Source organism: Taudactylus pleione, unplaced genomic scaffold (genome assembly GCF_031769625.1).
Source record: "Taudactylus pleione unplaced genomic scaffold, aTauple2 ptg000336l, whole genome shotgun sequence".
Classification (NCBI taxonomy): domain Eukaryota; kingdom Metazoa; phylum Chordata; class Amphibia; order Anura; family Myobatrachidae; genus Taudactylus; species Taudactylus pleione.
Window position 1 is genome coordinate 2,313,174 of NW_028284737.1, and position 19,502 is coordinate 2,332,675.

The 19,502-nt window shown below is 41.6% G+C and overlaps 1 protein-coding gene across 3 annotated transcripts in view; it reads left to right on the forward strand.

Annotated features, from left to right (window-relative positions):
* The window catches only part of CENPM (centromere protein M), a 126,522-nt gene that overhangs the window by 77,022 nt on the left and 29,998 nt on the right, over positions 1-19,502 (forward strand). For all 3 annotated transcript variants that reach the window (XM_088443873.1, XM_088443874.1, XM_088443872.1), the window contains 2 exons: positions 6,174-6,253; positions 6,340-6,437. In XM_088443873.1, the coding sequence (XP_088299999.1) occupies positions 6,174-6,253; positions 6,340-6,437 (178 nt within the window). The remainder of the gene's footprint in view (positions 1-6,173; positions 6,254-6,339; positions 6,438-19,502) is intronic.

The window sequence follows — 19,502 nt, forward strand, 5'->3', positions numbered from 1 at the left end:
CTTGCATTCAGGTTGTTTGACTGATCGGTGGGAAGGTCCATACCAGGTGCTGCTGACGAGTACATCATCTTTGAAGGTGGCCGAGAGAGATACCTGGGTCCATTCCACTCACTGCAAAAAGGTCAATCAACCGGTGGAGAAACAAGTCGGAGAAAAGGCTGATAGTGTGGACCTGTCGCTCGCGAGCTTGTTCCGGGAGGATTGAAAAGGTCGTAGTGAGATACCTGAACTGAGAGAAATTTTACAGGACTTGTTGTTAAAATGGACGGGCCTGCTGTGTTCATTTTCATATTCTCTTTTAGAGTGTTCACCATCCTGGTCAGTTCGGGGATATCCAGTGTCTGTGATGGGGGACCGATTGAGGAAACGGGAGCTGATGGCAGTGCTGATGGAGTGGAGACAGGAGGAGTGCAATGCCAATCAGGGAAGTGTCTGACCAATCTTAGTACTGTTATTGTTAAGAGAGCTGTCATTCCGGATACTCGGGGAAGGTGTGGAAGTTTATCGTCTGAAGATTCCTGTATTTGAGTTTTGTGGGTCCCTAGTTGATGAGAACTGTATCCAACGGTGCCAACCTAAATATAATCCGTACTGGGGTGGGTATCCTCTAGAGGATTATCATAGCATGGTAGGCAAAGTGTTAAATCAAACTGATTGCTGGGTGTGTTCACATGTGCCACAGGGACAGCATAACGTAGGGTTGGTGTCATTTCCGCTGAATACCACAGAAATTTTAGAATTGCAAAAAGGGAAAACCTTGGATGGAAAATTTCTCTCATCCAAACCACCTCATTTCAAACTCTATCAATTTCAAGTAGATAGATCACTTTTGTGTTTAAACATAACCAATCCCAATAAACCCGGGAGTTGGGAAGTGACAGGGAATAATCAGATGATGACCTTCTCACAAAGAGCTGATAATGAGTCCATAAACTATGATCTGTTTCGCTCAATTAAATTAAGTGGGAAACATTTTAGGTACCGGTATACATTGTACCACATGATTATTGTGCTAAAATAATACAACCAGAAACTTGCATATACCAGATGGAAGAGCCTGAGATAGGATTGTTTGCAAGGGAAATGTGTTTAATGATAATGATGCATACCATTCCTTATGTTCTTCCCGATAATGTATATTTCATATGTGGAAGAAAGGCGTATAAGTGGCTCTCATGGAGTTCCGAAGGTTTGTGTTACCTGGGAAGAGTAGTCCCAGAAGTGATGACCCTCACACATGTTGAAATGCTTGGTATACATAAAAACACACCATCACCATACATTCACACGCAATATGAACACAGAGACAAACGAAATATGATACCTGGTGACGTGCATAAAGCCACTCAGTTAAGTAGTGAGACAACCGGCTTTCAAGTTTTAGTCACACTGGACCCCACCAGGATCGCTCAGGGAACACAAAATTTTAGATATATTCAGGAACTTGCTAAATTGATAATATCACCGAGATGTACGATGACACATTCAGGTACACAGGGAGAGAATTGCAAGCGTACAAGAAAGAACTGGTGCAACACAGGCTAGTGTTAAATTATTTAACTGCTGTTACTGGAGGCTATTGCGTAACATTAGCCACCCAATTTGGAGTAAAATGTTGCACTTATGTCACCAATGATACCAGCGACACTAAGGAGGTGATAGACCGGAAGATGGATGAGATTCTGCAGCTAAAGTGGTTATTTTGTAAGAACCATAACGCTTCAGTGGCTGAAGTAGGGGAAAAGATAGAAGGATGGGTGTCATGGCTGAACCCAGTGAAATGGTTCTCAGGTCTAGGGGAATGAGTCCAGGAAGTGATCGCCAGCATAGGCAAATTCTTGGTCCTTATACTAATTGTCATCATAATAATTGGCATATGCGTCCGGTATGTTCCTATTGTGTTGAAGTGTGGAAAATGTAAAAATAGAGTGAAACGAAAGAATGAAATAATGATGGTAGCCAGTATGAATACCGAGGTAAATACAGAACTGCATTACAACCCTGAGCTAGGAAGTACCATCATTTAATGTATTATATTTAGACATGCATAGAATATATTATTGAAATGTTATTTTTAAAACACCTCAGGTAATGTCAAGTCTCAATTCCCCTTCAAGACTGCTTTTATAAGACTGGTGCATCCCCACTCCTTTCACATGATCTTCCAAGATCTGCGGTGTGCGTATAATAGTAGTTTTATGTCCCCACTCAGAGACACATTATTGATGGATTAAGAACCACCTTGTGCCATCCCATAATAACACTAAATAATATGTAAATGTAAGCCTAAGTTAAAATTCCAACAACAGATTGCGATAGCAGGTTGTTTGCTATCAAAGGGTGGACTGTCGAAGTTGGATAATTGGCTGAGACCAGATCAGTTTAAAATAAAATCGCAGCGACGCCATCTTGCGACTGGCCGCAAGACTCCATTTTGGAAATGAGATCGCAAGACGCCATTTTGCGAATGGCCGCCTAAGTGCCATTTTTAGATAAACTTACCCTTTAGTACATGTGGCGATATTACTATTCGCAACATGCAATTGCATCTTTCATCATTTCTCATACACACATTTATACGCACAATTGCGCTGTTAACTAGTCGCAAATTAGCGATTGCATAGGACTTTGTATGAAACCGCTGTATTAGCTTTATGCACACGCATCTGTCCCAAGTTAGCTAGCGTCCTTATATCAAACCCCGAATACTCACACATTACATATTCACACATAAGGTTTAGTAAGTTTTAAAGTATATGATTTAAGTTGGTTCAGTTAGTTTAAATGCTGTGAAATAAAGATATTTGATAACTTAGGTTCTGTACATGATAAGAAAGCAGTGTTTGGGTTCGTAATGATGCGTACTCTTTCTACAGAATTCCGGTACTATCGGTGTGGAGATCGCATCATGCATTCGCAACTTATGGACCGCAGAGACTACAAGCAACAAAATGTATATTTTAGAAACAACTGTTAGGATGCAGCAATGGGGGTGGGAAGGGAAGACCCCCAGCTGTTAGAGGCAGGGAGAGTCTATTTGAACCAGCCTGTTAAAAGCTCTGTAACAGATGCTTCTCCCCTGGGAACCAATGACATCAGCAACAAACTCCTCTATTGTCCCGTTCTATTCTGGGGGGGTATAAAAATGTGTGCTCAAACGCTGGATTCTTGCTGAATGTTGAATGACGAGGGGTCTCTTGCTGATACCTATCACCGGGTCCGGAAGCTCTGCGTATGTATACTGTGCTTGGGTTGTATATTTCCTTTGCGTCTAATTGTGTCTGGATCAATAGCGTGTAACTGACTGTACTTTTACTTGAATAATACTTTGTGCTTTGGAACCACATGTTCTAAGTCTGGAGTCTCTATTTACTGTATGATTGCGCACGCAAATTAGCGTTATTCTTAGAGGTTTATAGGAAGGATTTTAGAAGGTATAGGCAGGGGTATATAGAGGTTCAATTTTCTTATCGTCAAGGATTAGTGTTTTGGTTCACCTAAGTAGTAATGTCCAATGCGTGCTAAATGAGGCTAGGTGGCATGATTTGAGAATAGGTGTATGTGGACTCATCTGCATGGCTTATTAATACAGTGGCTGTAAATGGTAGCTGGTCTGTTTTTAGATTCATTATAAGCAGGGCCGGATTATAGGGAGGGCGATAGGGGCAGTCGTCCAGGGGCCCCCACATATAGGGGGACCCCCACTCTGTCCCCGGCACCAACTGCAAGATGAACATGTTTTTTTTTTTCGTTCTCTTTTAATGGAGCCACGGTATGTACAGTATGTGTGGGTGGGTTGTTTGTGTGTATATATATATGTGTGTGTGTGTGTATATATGTATGTATGTGTATATATATATATATATATATATATGTATATACACACATACAGAGAACAGAGTAGCACTCACTACATAAACTGCATCTGCTGGGGTGCAAAAACTTAGGCAAAACCATCAGGTGCTGCCATAATCTTTTTGCGATAACGGTTAACGTACTTAATGGATCATGTGATTTATTCGTTAACTTGTATTGTGGACTTACATAAATTGGAAAGACTATACGTACCTTCCGTGAATGGATGGATCAACATAGGTCTTCTATACGTTTGGCTTTTAACACTGGTGTTACTGATAAACCTGTGGCTACACAGTTTTTGAAGGCTGGGCATCAGCTCTCAACACTTTGCTGTATGATCATAGACTGGATACCGCACCCACAAAGAGGGGGTGACCGTGGCTTGAAATTGTTAAAGAAGGAAGCTTGGTGGATATACCACCTGGACACTGTGGCCTCTAGAGGCCTGAACGAAATGAACTAACTCTCTATTTTTGTATAAGGACTGAGTGTTCAAGTGGACTATATAAAGGTAGTATAGATGATTTTTTTTCATTTTCTTTATAATTTTTTTTATTATTTTGGTATATATAATTTTTTGAAGCTGGTGATTGGGCACATAGGTTTATTTATATGTTTTTTATATATATATATGTGTGATCTTTTACTGTTAAGATGATATTTACTTACTTGGGTATCTGCTCGCTCTAGACTTTATTCCCATATTGCTTTATATCAAGGGGGATATGTTTTTATAACATTATGTTCTCTCCCTAATGTATGATATACTTACCAGTAATGTGCTGGGCACCAATTAATATGTTAGCTGGTGAGGCTAGTTCGGACATCACTAGTGATAGTGGCAATGATTGCCGATCACCTGTAGCAATATTGATATTATATAGTGGCCGCAGTGGAACGCAAATAAACGCCTGGTTGCTAGGCGCTGTATTCCATTTTGAGCTTCCTGGATGTGAGTGATATTATGTAGTGGCCGCAGTGGAACGCAAACAAATGCCTGGTTGCTAGACCCTACGTTCCAGTTTGAACTTGCCGGGTGTGACATAGCGGGAGGCACTCCCGCTGAGCGATAGTGGAGAGTATATACACATGTAATACAGGTAAAGCATTGTTTATTAAATCTGTTATGGTTTGTACATGTGGTTATTTCAGCCACCAACATACGATTACAAGTGGGGTAAGGTGCGGTTCACGATGTGTTAATGCAGTCACCTCCTGATAGTGATACACCTGTGTTGTATATTGATTGATTGCAATGGGTATATAGGAGCGAGCAGTTACCTATGAACAGTCTACATTATGTCTGATGACCTGGCGAGTTGTGGGTCTTGAGAAAGGTCCTTATGCGGACCGAAACGTCGACCAAGGATAATAATTATCTATACGGATGCTGCAAATAAAGTGCTGAATATTTTTTTCATGTGGATAAAGCCTGGTGAGTGCACTTTATTCAACTAATATATACAGTCAGGTGTATAAATATTGGGACATTAACAGAATTTTCATATTTTGGCCTCTATTCACCACCACGATGGCTTTGAAATGAAACAAACAAGATGTGCTTTAACTGCAGACTTTCAGATTTAATTTGAGGGTAATTACATTCAAATAAGGTGAACGGTGTAGGAATTACAACGGTTTCTATATGTGCCTCCCACTTTTTAAGGGGCCAAAAGTAATGGGACTATCAACTCAAAAGCTATTTCATGGACAGGTGTGGGCTATTCCATCGTTATTTCATTATCAAGCAGGTAAAAGGTCTGGAGTTGATTCTAGGTGTGACGTTTGCATTGATTCAGTTGCTGTCGACTCTCAATATGAGATCCAAAGAGCTGTCACTATCAGTGAAGCAAGCCATCATTAGGCTGATAAATCCAAACAAACCCATCAGAGAGATAGCAAAAACATTAGGTGTGGCCAAATCAACTGTAACATTCTTAAAAAGAAAGAACGCACCGGAGAGCTCAGCAACACCAAAAGACCCGGAAGACCACGGAAAACAACTGTGGTGGATGGTCAAGATCCCACACATTTGTTGCCCAGGGGCCCCCACAGACCTTAATTTGGACCTGATTATAAGGGAACCAAAGAGTGTTTGAGAATAGATTGTGGGTACTTGTGTTTTAGCTCTGCTTGTGGTAGTTCAGATATGGGTGGTTGTTTGTTCTGAAATCTTGATATCCAAAATGTTCTTCTGGGGCCATAGGTTTCGGAATTCTGTTCAGGGCATCAGGTGTCCAATTAGTAGCTTTTACAAATCTTTTTGGTTCATTTGCATTGTCATGAACTAATGTATACTTTGTGTTTTTTTGCAGTCTGTCCAGAATTAGATCTTCTATAACACATTTGGATTCCCATTTTTTTCTTGGAAAAGTGTGTTTTCTGGCAACTAAAGGTATAACTAGGTCATGCCATTAAATTAATAGAATCCACATACTCACAATTACCAAAGCAGTGAGTGATGATATTCTTTCATTTTAGGTAGGCATGGGCAAGTGCAACATTGTGCAGTGAATATAACCACAGTAAAAGATCTGGCAGACCAACACAGGAGTATTCTAATCCAGTCTGAACTTGATGTAAGTACTGTGTTGTGTACTTGTAACAATGAAACTTGATAATGACATCTGCAAATTACAGTATAGAAATCCCTTTCAACTGGTATGGAGTTGGACAAATCCCAGGTATTGGGAATATGATGAGCCCAAACAATTTACTGATTTGCTTGCATTTTGGAGGTTTTTCTGTTTGAGGTCATTGTGCGCACACATTCTTTGGCTCTTTAAAAGATCCAGCTGGCTTCCAAGTTTGCCAGACTAGCTCATGAATTGTATATTATTTTATCCACCTAAGAGAATTAGTACTTCTGACATCCACATGTTGTACATCTAATGGTATAGCCCTTTACATATTTCAGTGTTCTGTATTACTACTCTCACATTAAATGTAAATGGAAAAAAAAATGCCACCAAATCAGAAACCTGTATTACATTATATACAGGATATTTAAGGATTGAGAGAGAGAGCCCCAGATATTCTGTCTGTGTTTTATTTAAAACTATATTGCTTTTAAACCATATTAAATATCAGTATACAAACACATTTTGATGTGATCTTACTATTTATTACAAACTTTTTGTCATGATTTGTATTAAAAAGACAGGGCACAATTGTGGCAGGGTAGCAAAAGTGCAGACACAATAACCACTGTGCAGAGAGTATGTGCAATTAGCGGGTGAGTTGATGTTTGGTTTCTAAAGATGGCTGGATGTTTGGACTAGTAACTTGACTAGAAAAAAAACAGCTTTGGGCATAGCAACAAATTGGATAAGTTAGATTACTTAATATCCATCTTGAGGCTTAAAAGCAAAATGCTTTAGACATTTGGGCTCATGTACAGCTGGATGCAATAAATACAAATATCACAGAGTCCAGAAGGTGCTATATCAGAAAATGTAGTTCACCACTTGGATATCTTTGTGTATGGTATCTTTAGTGCAAATATTCCACTCGATCCTTCCAGTGCACCTAAAAAAAAAAAAAATGCAAACATTTTTCTCATAGTGCAGTAAGCTATATCCTCAACTGGAAGGATCGAGTGGAACATTTGCACTAAAGATACCACACTAAAAGATATCCAAGTGGTGAACTACATTTTCTAATACAGCACCTTCTGGTCTCGTTGGTGATATTTCTATTTCATGTTTATTTTGGGAGTGTGAGGTGACATTGCTATACTGAAGAGTCTTATTGGCTGCTACTAAGCACACTTGTTGTGTTCACAAGCTTTTGGTATTTGGGACAGCTGGATGCAAGTTACACAATAAAGTAGGCAGAAATTGCGACTACATACTGTAACTTAAAATGTTTGTTTTCCCTAAGTTACGGAAATTGTAATAGTTAGTATACCCAAATAGGGGGCAATCCAATTGTTTTTAGCGCCACAATAATTAATGGGCTCCCGTCAGAGCAATTTCATTTGTTTTGGGGTGCCCAGTAATTGTCTCAAATAGACCGGGTTTAACCGCAAGCAGAATTTTGTGCAGCTATGGCATTCGTGCCCGCACTGAGCAGCAAATAAATCGCTCCATCAGATACCCACTAATTAGTGAGCTGCAAAAAAAACGTAAAATTCCCCCCATAATGTAATCTATGCTAATAGCAAAAGTTAAACTATTTGCATATCTTACACTCGTGGTGTACACTTCAGTGTATAATGCTGGCCATACACCTGCACGATTTCGGCCCGTTTTTCGATGGATCTTTTGAAAATAGTGGGTTTTTTTTTTAGTAAGATAAGATCCGATGTGCGCTCCCACAGCTCCTATAATCGGATCTTATGATCATATGTGCAGCCCATACGTTCCATCGTATCGTGTGCAGATCGTGCCGTTTATTTTGTTCATGCGATCCATCGTGCAGCAATTCAAGTCATTTCAATGACTGTTTCCCTAATGAGCACGTGAGGCACAGGATCGATCGCATGACAGATCCTGTGCTAAGAAAAACAACAAACGTGCTGCCGGGACTGCCAGGGAGCTCCGGGGAGTCGGATGCTGAATTGGAACGTATGCTGGTTGTACTAGTGTATGGGCACCTTAACAGTGAGACTTTCCCAAGGTCTTACACAGGCCGTAAGAAAATCCACTGCATAAATATGTTTGCAACGTGGCTCTGTAAAGTTGATGGGTGGCCCTTATGATTCCTCAATTGTCAGCATGCCCTGGCAGTAAATGGTATGCCAGAGCTTTCAGTATGTTAGTTAAAAATTGATGATGATTTTATCACTTCTTAATTTCCCTGGGAAACAGCGAGCAAGAGAGAGGTGGAGGCGGGAAAGGAACTGCAATGATAACTACAATAGCTAGTGACCCACTAATAATGGGTCGAAGTGCAAGTTGTTATATACGAGGATGAGTCAAAAATTATCCGCACTCTGGCTGTAGAATTTATTTTAATCGACTTTCAGAAAAGACCAGTACATTATTTTTCAACATAATCTCCCTGCTTTTCAATACACTTTGTCCATCTGTCAACAAGCTTTCCTATTCCCTCATTAAAAAATGTTTTAGGCTGAGCTGCGAGCCACTAATGCAACGCTGTCTTCACCTTTTCATCAGACATGAATCTTTGTCCTGTTAGGGCTTCATTTAGGGGATCAAACAGGTGATAGTCTATCAAACAGAATCAGTTCATGTGCACGCTCCATGTTCTCATCAGTCGTGGACGGGCGTCTGGCTCCTTCTTAATTGCTGACACTTGTGCAACCTTCTTTGAACTTCTCTATCCAATCATATACACTTCTTCGCGACAAAAAACTTTCTCCATATTGTGCACAAAGTATTAGATAAATATCTGCACAGGCACACCCTCAGACCACAAAAAGCAAACCTCACTGCACGCTGTTCTTCTTTCGTGCAAATCAAAAGTGGGGCAGCCATTTTTCTTGCACTGCAGTCACAAATGAACTGACATAACCCGTTCAAACATGCACAGCATTGATTGGGGAAACGGCAACCTAGTACGGAAAGCGCTGATAAGACAGTGCGGCCAGCAGAAGTTTTAATATAACTGGAGTGCGGATAATTTCTTCTTCCTCCACTAGGGGGCACAGGGATGACTCTCTTTTCCAGGCTATACCCAGAGTCAGCCCTGTGCCCCTATGGAGTCAAAGAAAAAGACTTAACAGGTTAAGGTGCATACACACACAACGATTTTTTGAACGATTATCGTTAAATGATATCATTTAACGATAATCGTTTGAAAAAATCGTTCACTTTCTGAGTCAAACGATGAACGATTATTGTTCATGCTCGTTCACGTTTGTAGTTCAGTCAGACTTGTCAACTCAACGATTTTCATTAAGTTAATATGCAAAAATCGTTTGTAGTTCATAAAAATCGTTCATTACATTTAAATGAACATAGTAAATGAACAACTTTAGTAAACGATTTTAGTTCATTTTTTCAAGGTAGAAAATCTTTTACTAAAATCGTTCATTAACTAAATCGTTGTGTGTGTATGCACCTTAAGACATAAGTCTCCTTTTCTTCTTCCTCCACTATGGTGGCACAGAGATGACTCTGGGTATAGCCTGGAGAGGAGAGTCATCCCTGTGCCCCCTATGGAGTCGGGGAAAAAAACATAACAGGTAAGACTGTCTATCAAAGCTTGTACTGACGCAAGCCCATCCTTATTAGGAATAATGGTGTATAAATTCGAAATATCAATACTGAACAAACCATATTCACCAGGTATTTCACCAATATATTTAAGCTTATTAAGAAAGGCTGTGGTGTCTACTAAAAAATCAGGACTATTGACAATACAGGGTTGTAATAGGGCATCGAGGCACGTTGAGACAGGCTGAAACAACAAACCCCTTGCTGCTATTATAGGCCGCCCTGGTGGACAGATGACACTTTTGTACAGTTTAGGCAATGTATAGATTAGGGGAACAATAGGATGTACAGGGATCAAAGCTGCCCTCAACTCCTCAGTAATGTTATCATTTTACACTGCCAAAGTCAACAATAAAGTTAAATCTTTACATAACTTAATGCAGGTTGAGTCTCCCATATCCAAATAATCCGAAATATGGTATTTTTTTTTTGCATGACTGAGATAATGAAACCTTTGATTTTTGATGGTTCAATGTACACAAACTTTGTCTAAAGCACAAATTATTAAAAATATTGTATAAAATTACCTTCAGGCTGTGTGTATCAGGTGTATATGAAACATAAATGAATTTCATTTCTGTAAACAAACTTTGCTTGAGTCACAAAATTATTGAAAATATTGTATAAAATTACCTGCAGGATGTGTATCTGGTGTATGTAACACATACATGCTTTCTGTGTGTATATTGGGGTCCCATTCCCAAGATATTTCATTATGATATGCAAATATTCCAAAATACGGAATATTCTGTTATCCAAAATACCCCTGGTCCCAAGCATTTTGGATATGGGAGACTCGACCTGTAGTATGATAACTAGGAAGTTACCTGTACCCTGAACTATCCGCTAACTGTCTTTCGACTTCAGCCTTATACATAGATAGATCCTGTATTACAATCGCCCCGCCCTCATCAGCGGGGCGAATCATAAACTCTGTATACCTGGATAAATCACGCAAAGCTCCACGTTCAACTTTACTCAAGTTATTATAAGATGCAAATTTAGTATCATGTACTGTGTTTTTTAAGGACTCCAATGCCAGTGTCCAAAATTCAAGCAAAGGTTCGTATAGATCCATTATTAGAGTTCGGTTCAAATGAACTCTTTCTCTGCAATTTCTTCAATTGACTAGGGCAGGGATGGGGAACCTCAGGTCCGGGGGTTGTATAAGGCCCGCGGAATCATTTGGTCTGGCCCTCTCAGCTTTTGTCTGCTAGCCTCATCTGGCTAGCAGGGTGCCTAGAATGGCACACTGCAGCCAGAATCTATGCAGCAGTGCCGCCTGGAGCAGTTAGGATGCTTCAGACGGTCACACCGCTGCCCTTACAGCTCCCCGGAGCATCCTCAGCATACTCCAGGCATTGCTGTAATCACCAGCGATTGTGGCCGTGCCGCCATGTGACATCACATGGGGGGCGTGGCCTGCACCGGGACAACCCACAAATAATGTTATATATATCAAAATGGCCCTCGGCAGAAAAAAGGTTCCCCACCCCTGGACTAGGGATATAAACCCCCATTTGCTCTTCAACCATCACACTGGCTTTAGTCCCTTTATATTATTCATGCAGCTTCAACTGGCGAGTAAGCTTCTATTTCTCAACCTCTCCCTGTAAATCATTAAATTGAGCCATAGGGACAAATGAAAGACCCCTGCTCAATACCTTAATTTCGGTCTCAGTCAGCTCATTAGAGGAAAGATTAAACGCTAACGTCTCTGCTGCATTGGGGGTCTGCCGACCCTCCCTCTGCCTTTTCCTCTGACCACCTCTTCTCGTATATTGCCAGCTGGTGGAACTGTGTTGAGTAAGAAACACTAAAGGGGGTATTGTTGCCCCTGCAACTCTTGTCATTTATCCATCATAATCACTAGTGGTGGGCACATCTTGAGAAGAACCTGTCTGGACTTCCTCGCGTTGGACGCGTCTCCGTTGTTACTGCCACGTTTGTATTGGCCACGTTCCTTTGTGCCAGCTCCCACCCAGTGATATATTTGATCTTGCACAAAACCCATATTTACTTTATCCAATTTTTTCTTTTTGAATGTGATTAGATTGTGTTTACAGACTGTTACTTGGCTAGCCAATTTCTGAATCAGTTGATCGAGGAGTCAGTTTCAAAGGCTCCCTTATGTGCAGCTTCAAACGTATTAATCTTCTCCTTTATTAGTGACAATTCTCTAGTTGATTCTTCAATCACCAATAACATGAGGTCGAAGCTGCACTTATTTAACACCGCGATCCATTTTTTACAAAATGAAACATTGAATTTGCCAATGGTTGGGGCATTGCGCACTCTGAAACCTCGAGGAATACGTTTAGACTTATAGTAGTCACTTATTGAGATCCCGTGATACAAGAAATCAATTTCCTTTTGTTTGAGGTGAATCCAGTTCTTTATATAGATGCTCCTAAGGAGTTGCTTCGATTTCATCAGTTAAATGGCATTCCAATAAAATCGATTCTGCCTCTGATTCAGAAAAGCTGAGTGTAGTTCCTTGTGTTTTGCATGGCCAAATTCACAGTATCCATCACCACACCCAAACTGTGAAGCTCTGCCATCTTTAACAACAGCTACAAATCCGACAACATGTAGTGTCCCAATAGAGAAAAATAACTGGGTGCTATTGCCCAGAGCAACGTCAACCTGCTGTGTTGGTTGCAATGCTCAAAACACAAACGCCACAAAGGCAGCACTCCCAATGTATTAGTGTTTAGATGCCGGTGCCCGCCTAGATATTCTCGAATGGTGGATCCAATAAATAGATGCATAAAGGCGGCACTCGATATAACACTTCTCAGACACCGCAAATCTGTGTTTCAACGTTTCGAGACTATTTAATTATCTCGTCATCAGGATAAAAAACATTCCACATATACTGACCTTATAATACCCTCCACCGACACCATGTGCACCGCGGGGAAGCAGGACCGCCGGAAGACTCTACCATATAACGTCATCATCCACAGTTCGCTGCCATAGCAACCGATCTACATAAGCAATAACCTTGTATGTTACAAATACATAACATCAATTGACACATATTAAATAGGGATGTTATACATTATCTAAAGAATATATACATCTAGCATAAGGATTGTATCAAAACTGTACCAATTTGAACAAACCGTACTATAAGCATTGCAATAAACACGTGTACATCTATTTAAAGTAAACACATGTCAAAACAGAGAAAGCTGGGAGCGCCAGAGTGACCAAAATGTAGTTTAATGACTAAAACATGTAAATAAGAAATAATTTTAAGAAATGTACATAATACAACCCTTAGGGACAAGAATAAAACCTATAAAAGCAACATATACTGAAGGACCTAGGCATGTAAGAGTAAAAAAGAATAATGAAGAAAGTACCAAAAAATTATTAAAAAAGGAACTCAAAACAGTCGTCTGAGGGCTATCCCGAGGAATTAAGTAAAGACAATGTGGCCATACAGAGTGAAAAAATACAGTACATCCAATTCAATCCTACAATTGGTTCACTGTATTACTCCATAACAGCAGCAGATAATGTCACTCAAGCTGAAAACCATATGGAAAATCAGTTGTCATTCTGATCATGAAATGAAACAGCAAAAAAAAATAAAAAATTATATATATATAATGTTAAAGTGCATTCATAAAATAATGAATAAATGCACTCAATGTGCATTATTACATAGCCTGCATATTGGGAACAAAAAAAGGGTAGGAAATAGTTTCTTGGTTTGCAATCCATGTCTGTGAATGTATACCTGTGTTCCCAAGTTATGACCGTGGCTGGATACCCTCTCGTGGTGAAATAAGCTGTCGGCCAGTGTTCGTGTTAAACCAGCACTGAGTTGGGAGAGGCCTCTTTTGAACTACCAAACTATGGGATCCGTGATGCCTAGCATGTAGTGTGTCACGACCAGGGCTGTGTGTGTAGAGGGCAGCGAGCCTTACCTGTTCGGACGCTGTGGTGGGCTCCCTTTGTTAGGTGTCAGTTTTGGTCACTTTAGGGCAGTGCTGCAGAGCGACATAGGCGCCGTCATCTTGGATCAGGTGACTAATTTCAGCCAATTCAGCCAGAGCATTATCAGGAATCCTAGCAATCATGCACTTCCTTTGGTATCTAAGGGCTGCTGAGCAGTCCTTTGCCAGTTCAACGTTTATCCCAGTGCAAGCTGGGTACTAGTTCTCTATGCTCCCTTGCTGTTACCTGTACCTAGCTGTTATCCTCAGACCCTGCTCGCTCCAGACCCCAGTCACTGCGCTCTCTGCATTATATGGCCCTCACTGTGACGCATTCTGCATTATATGGCCCTCACTGCTGTGCTCTCTGCAATATATGGCCCTCACTGCTGTGCTCTCTGCAATATATGGCCTTCACTGCTGTGCTCTCTGCATTATATGGCCCTCTCTGCTGTGCTCTCTGCATTATATGGCCCTCACTGCTGTGGTCTCTGCAATACATTGCCCTCACTGCTGCGCTCTCTGCATTATATGGCCTTCACTGTGACGTTCTGCATTATATGGCCCTCACTGTGACACACTGCATTATATGGCCCTCACTGCTGCGCTCTCTGCATTATATGTCCTTCACTGTGACACACTCTGCATTATATGGCCTTCACAGTGACACTCTCTGCATTATATGGCCCTCACTGTGATGCTTTCTGCATTATATGGCCCTCACTGTGATGCTCTCTGCGTTATATGGCACTCACTCTTGACGCGCTCTGCATTATATGGCCCTCACTGTGACACACTGCGTTATATGGCCCTCACTGTGACACTGCGTGTTATGGCCCTCACTGTGACGCTCTCTGCATTATATGTCCCTCACTGTGAAGCTCTCTGCATTATATGGCCCTCACTGTGACGCACTCTGCATTATATGGCCCTCACTGTGACGCACTCTGCATTATATGGCCCTCACTGTGACGCACTCTGCATTATATGGTGCTATGCAGGGAAAGGGGTGCATAATGAATGAGGGGTGCTGTGCTGGGAAAGGGGTGCATAATGAATGAGGGGTGCTGTGCTGGGAAAGGGGTGCATAATGAATGAGGGGTGCTGTGCTGGGAAAGGGGTGCATAATGAATGAGGGGTGCCGACAGCTGGATAAGGGGTGCATAATGAGGCCAGGGGGAGCTATTCTGGATGTAGGGTGCTGGATGACGCCAGGGGTGCTGTGCTGGGAAAGTGGTACTAGATAAGGCCAGGGGTGCTGTGCTGAGAGGGGTGCTGTGAGATGGGCAGCAACTGGATCAGTGTGTATGCTGTATATGTGTACATGTAGCTATATATGTATCTATCTGTAGAGAGAGAGAGAGATGTAATAGATACATAAAATGGGGGCAAATGAATCACAATTTTGTTGTCTGCCAGACTCCTAACGGAAGGAAGAGTATGCATGAAGAGGTGGGGGAGAGTGTCTGCAGAGTGTAGTGTGGTGGGATTATCTGCTATGGGGCACCATCCAAAATCTTGCCTGGGGCACCATCCAAAATCTTGCCTAGGGCACCAAATTGGTTAGGTCCGGTTCTGCTTGGAAACACAGGTATACATCCACAGATGTGGATTGCAAACCAAGAAACTATTTCCTACCCTTCTTTTGTTTCTAATATGCAGGCTATTTAATAATGCGAATTGAGTGCATTTATTCATCATTTTGTGAATGCACATTAACATATATACTGTGTGTGTGTGTGTGTGTGTGTGTGTGTGTGTAAATATATATATATAAATAATACCTTTTTTTGCTGTTTCATTTCATGATCAGAATGACAACTGATTTTCCATATGGTTTTCATCTTGAGTGACATTAACTGCTGCTGTTATGGAGTAATACATTGAACCAATTACAGGATTTAATTGGATATATTTTTTTCACTCAGTATGGCCACATTGTTTTTACTTAATTCCTCGGGATTTCCCTCATCAGACTGCTTTGAGTTTCTCTTTTAATAATTTTTTGGTACTTTCTTCATTATTCTTTTTTTTACTTTTACATGCCTAGGTCAGTATATGCTGCTTTCATATGTTTTATTCTTGTCCCTAAGGGTTGTTTTATGTACATTTCTTAAAATGATTTCTTGTTTACATTTTTTTAGTCATTAAACTACATTTTGGTCACTCTGGCGCTCCCAGTTTTCTCTGTATATGTTCTCATATGGGTTTTTCACCCCTGTCTGGTGAGCTGCTTTAGATCCTTAATACCAGATTATTACTGAAGTGCCTAGCTTTCTCCTTTTACATATGTAAAAAAATACACATCTCAGTAAACTACGACTATCATAATACACACCGTAGCATCATATAACAGGTAATCGGCATATATATCGTCTAAATAAAGCAATGTAGACCCATGCTTTCATTTAGCCCTTTAGGTGATAACGAACCTAACCTGTGTATCCATTGCGCCTCACATTGCAAGAGCTTACCAGCTCGATCACCCCGACGTGATAGTACTGTTTGTTCAAATTGGTACACTTTTAATACAAACCTTATGCTAGATGTATATATTCTTCAGATAATGTATAAGATCCCTATTTGGTATGTGTCAATTCATGGCTTATGTTATGTATTTGTAACACACAAGGTTATTGTTTATGTAGATCGGTTGCTATGGCAGCGGACTGTGGCTGATGATGTCATATGGTAGCGTCGCACGGCGGTACACATGGTATCGGTGGAGGGTATTAAAAGGTCAGTATATGTAGAATGTTTTTTATCCTGATGATGAGATAATTAAACAGTTTCGAAACGTTAAAACACAGATTTGCTGTGTCTGAGAAGTGTTATATTGAGTGCCGCCTTTATGCTGCTTATTTATTGGATCCACTATTCTGGGAGTGTGTGTGTGTATGTATGTATGTATATATATATATATATATATATATATATATATATATATATATATATATATATAATATTAGTATAAGGTGCAGAGGTTCAGCACTCTGGATAAAGGTGCAAAAACCGGGGTGCCCTCCTAAATAGTTTAGGCAACAATGATCCTCCTATGTGAGGTGCAAAGACCCCACAGAATCGGAACAAAAAAAGGAGCCACTCCCATGTAAATAAGAAAAAAATTCATGTAATTATAACATGGTGAGAATTAGTACAGAGGCAACGTTTCAAGGTCCGCAGTCCTTTTCATCAGGACTGTTCAACATTTTGTTCCGATTCTGTAGGGTTTTTGCACCTCACATAGGAGGATCATTTTTGCCTATATATATATATTAAGGCTGCGTGATAAAACCTGCAATTCTCTAATAGAGAATTCTGGAGGGGGGGACTTAGTTTTTAAGGGGCAGCCCCTTAAAAACTATTTGAGGTACCGAGCTTAAATATGTCACTGGCGAGAAGAATTGTCGCTCGGTGCTGCATGCCAAATTTCAGGCATAAAATTAAAAATGAGGACTTGGGAGTAATCTAAATTTCCAACTGTCACATTTTTCTGACATTCTCAATTAGGACCACTTTTTCTGCTGGGAAGGCATAGGGTAGGGGGCGAATTTAGATTTGGGGTTTGTTTTATTAGGTAGCTATTGTGCCAGGGTAGGGCCTTTTGTGGTTCAGGTAAATTAGAAAGTTACAGTTTTTAAACTATTACCTCAAGAATCCGTCATTGTATAGATAGGACTTTTCAACTTGTTGTGCAGCCACAGTAGGAGCCTTCAGCAGGTGTAATCACTGTAGCTTCACTTGGGTGTACCAAGATGGGCGTCGTTTGCGGGCGGGAGCCGAGTCTGGGGGAAAGGAAGGCGTTGTTTGCTGCGGCCGGGATGCGAGGGAGAGGGGGTAGGGGTTAGCGGGCATTAGCTGCAGCCAGGAACCGAGGGCAGTAGCGGGCGTTAGCGGCGGCACTACGAGCGGCGGTGTAACAGGTGTTAGGACCCGGGGGAAACGGCAGCACACAGATGCAGGCTCGGATCTGGAATATCCGTAATACCTGTCCTTATGTGTATAATTAAATTAAAAAATCCTGTGTATAAAAAAAAAATGGCGTGGTCCCTCTCCAAAAACAACAACCTTCACCGGGCTTTGGAAAGCCAGTACTGGTTGTGCTAAATACAGGGGACAAATGACGTAGAGGTCACCCATATGAAGCACAACCAGCACCAGGCTTTTCAGAACCAGTCCTGGTTGCCAAAATACGGGGGACAAATGATGTAGGGGTCCCCCCCGTATTCAGCGCAACCAGCACTGGGCTCTGAGCCGGCCCTGGTTTTGGATATACAGGGGTAACAAATGTGTAGGGTCCCCCTGTATTTACCAGAACCAGCACTGGACTCTTTCTTGTGGGGGGGGTGATACCACAGCCAGGGGAGCCCATTCACCGGATCCTTCAGCCGAAGCATCACCCCTGACCGCTAGACAGCCCAGGCCGGAGATCCCTGGGGAGCTGAGGTCCCCCCCAATAAAGGGGTCTCCACGGCACCCCAGGCCTAGGCTGATAGCCCGAGGCTATCCACGGGCACCCCTGGGCGGTGGGTGCCGGGTTGATTGTGCAGTGTTGTGCAAGTAAAGTTAAAATATTGTCTTGTGCTGTGGAACTACAAGCCTACCCCACATGCTGGTACTTGGAGAACCACAAGTTTCAGCATGCGGGGCATTACGGGCCTGCTGGTACTTGTAGGTCCACAGCAAACGCAATATTAAAAAACAGAACACACACACCGTTGAACATTTTTATTTTATTAAAGCATACATGCACACACTACATACTCACCTATGTATCCATGTAGCCAATCTGTCCTCTTCTCCAGTAGACAATCCAATGGAGTACCTGTAATAAAAATTCCATACTCACCTCCTCCTATGCGTGGATCTGTCCTCTTCATCAGACAATCCAAGGTCTTAGCAAAGTGCTGGTTATGCTTAAGTACAGGGGACCCTTGCGTCATTTTTCCCCTGTGTTTAAACACAACCAGGACAGGGGGGGGCACCTTTTTATTTTATTTTACACACTTCATTTTTAGCGTAGATGGATCTCACTGCTGCGTTTGTGCATCTATGACTTGTTGATTTTATTTTCTCAGGTGCATGCGCACTACCAGTGAGCCCTCTGTCGCCCGCTGATGCCCCCTTTGCACTGCACCGCTGCCACTGTTCTGCACCACCGCTGCTGCCGCTACCTCGCACGCCTACAGCCTGCCCCTGCAGACGTCTCGCACACTGCACCTCCCAAACCACCTCCTGTGTGTGCTGGCTCCTCTTCCACCTGCATTAGTGTACCATTTTGGTGCCCTTCTCCCCTGCAGGTGGCCCGGTTTGCTCATCCAAACCCTGATAGTTAGTTAATTTATTTTTCTAAAAGCTATGAAATTCCATAGACCAAACAACGGTTTCAAATGTCCCATTAAGGCTGCTTAGACATGATCGGCCCCTGTCGTGTGAGCCCACTCCCGAAAGGGTGAAGGCTGGAGTACTTACCATCTTCCTGTACAGTGGTATTGGATGTTGATAACATTTT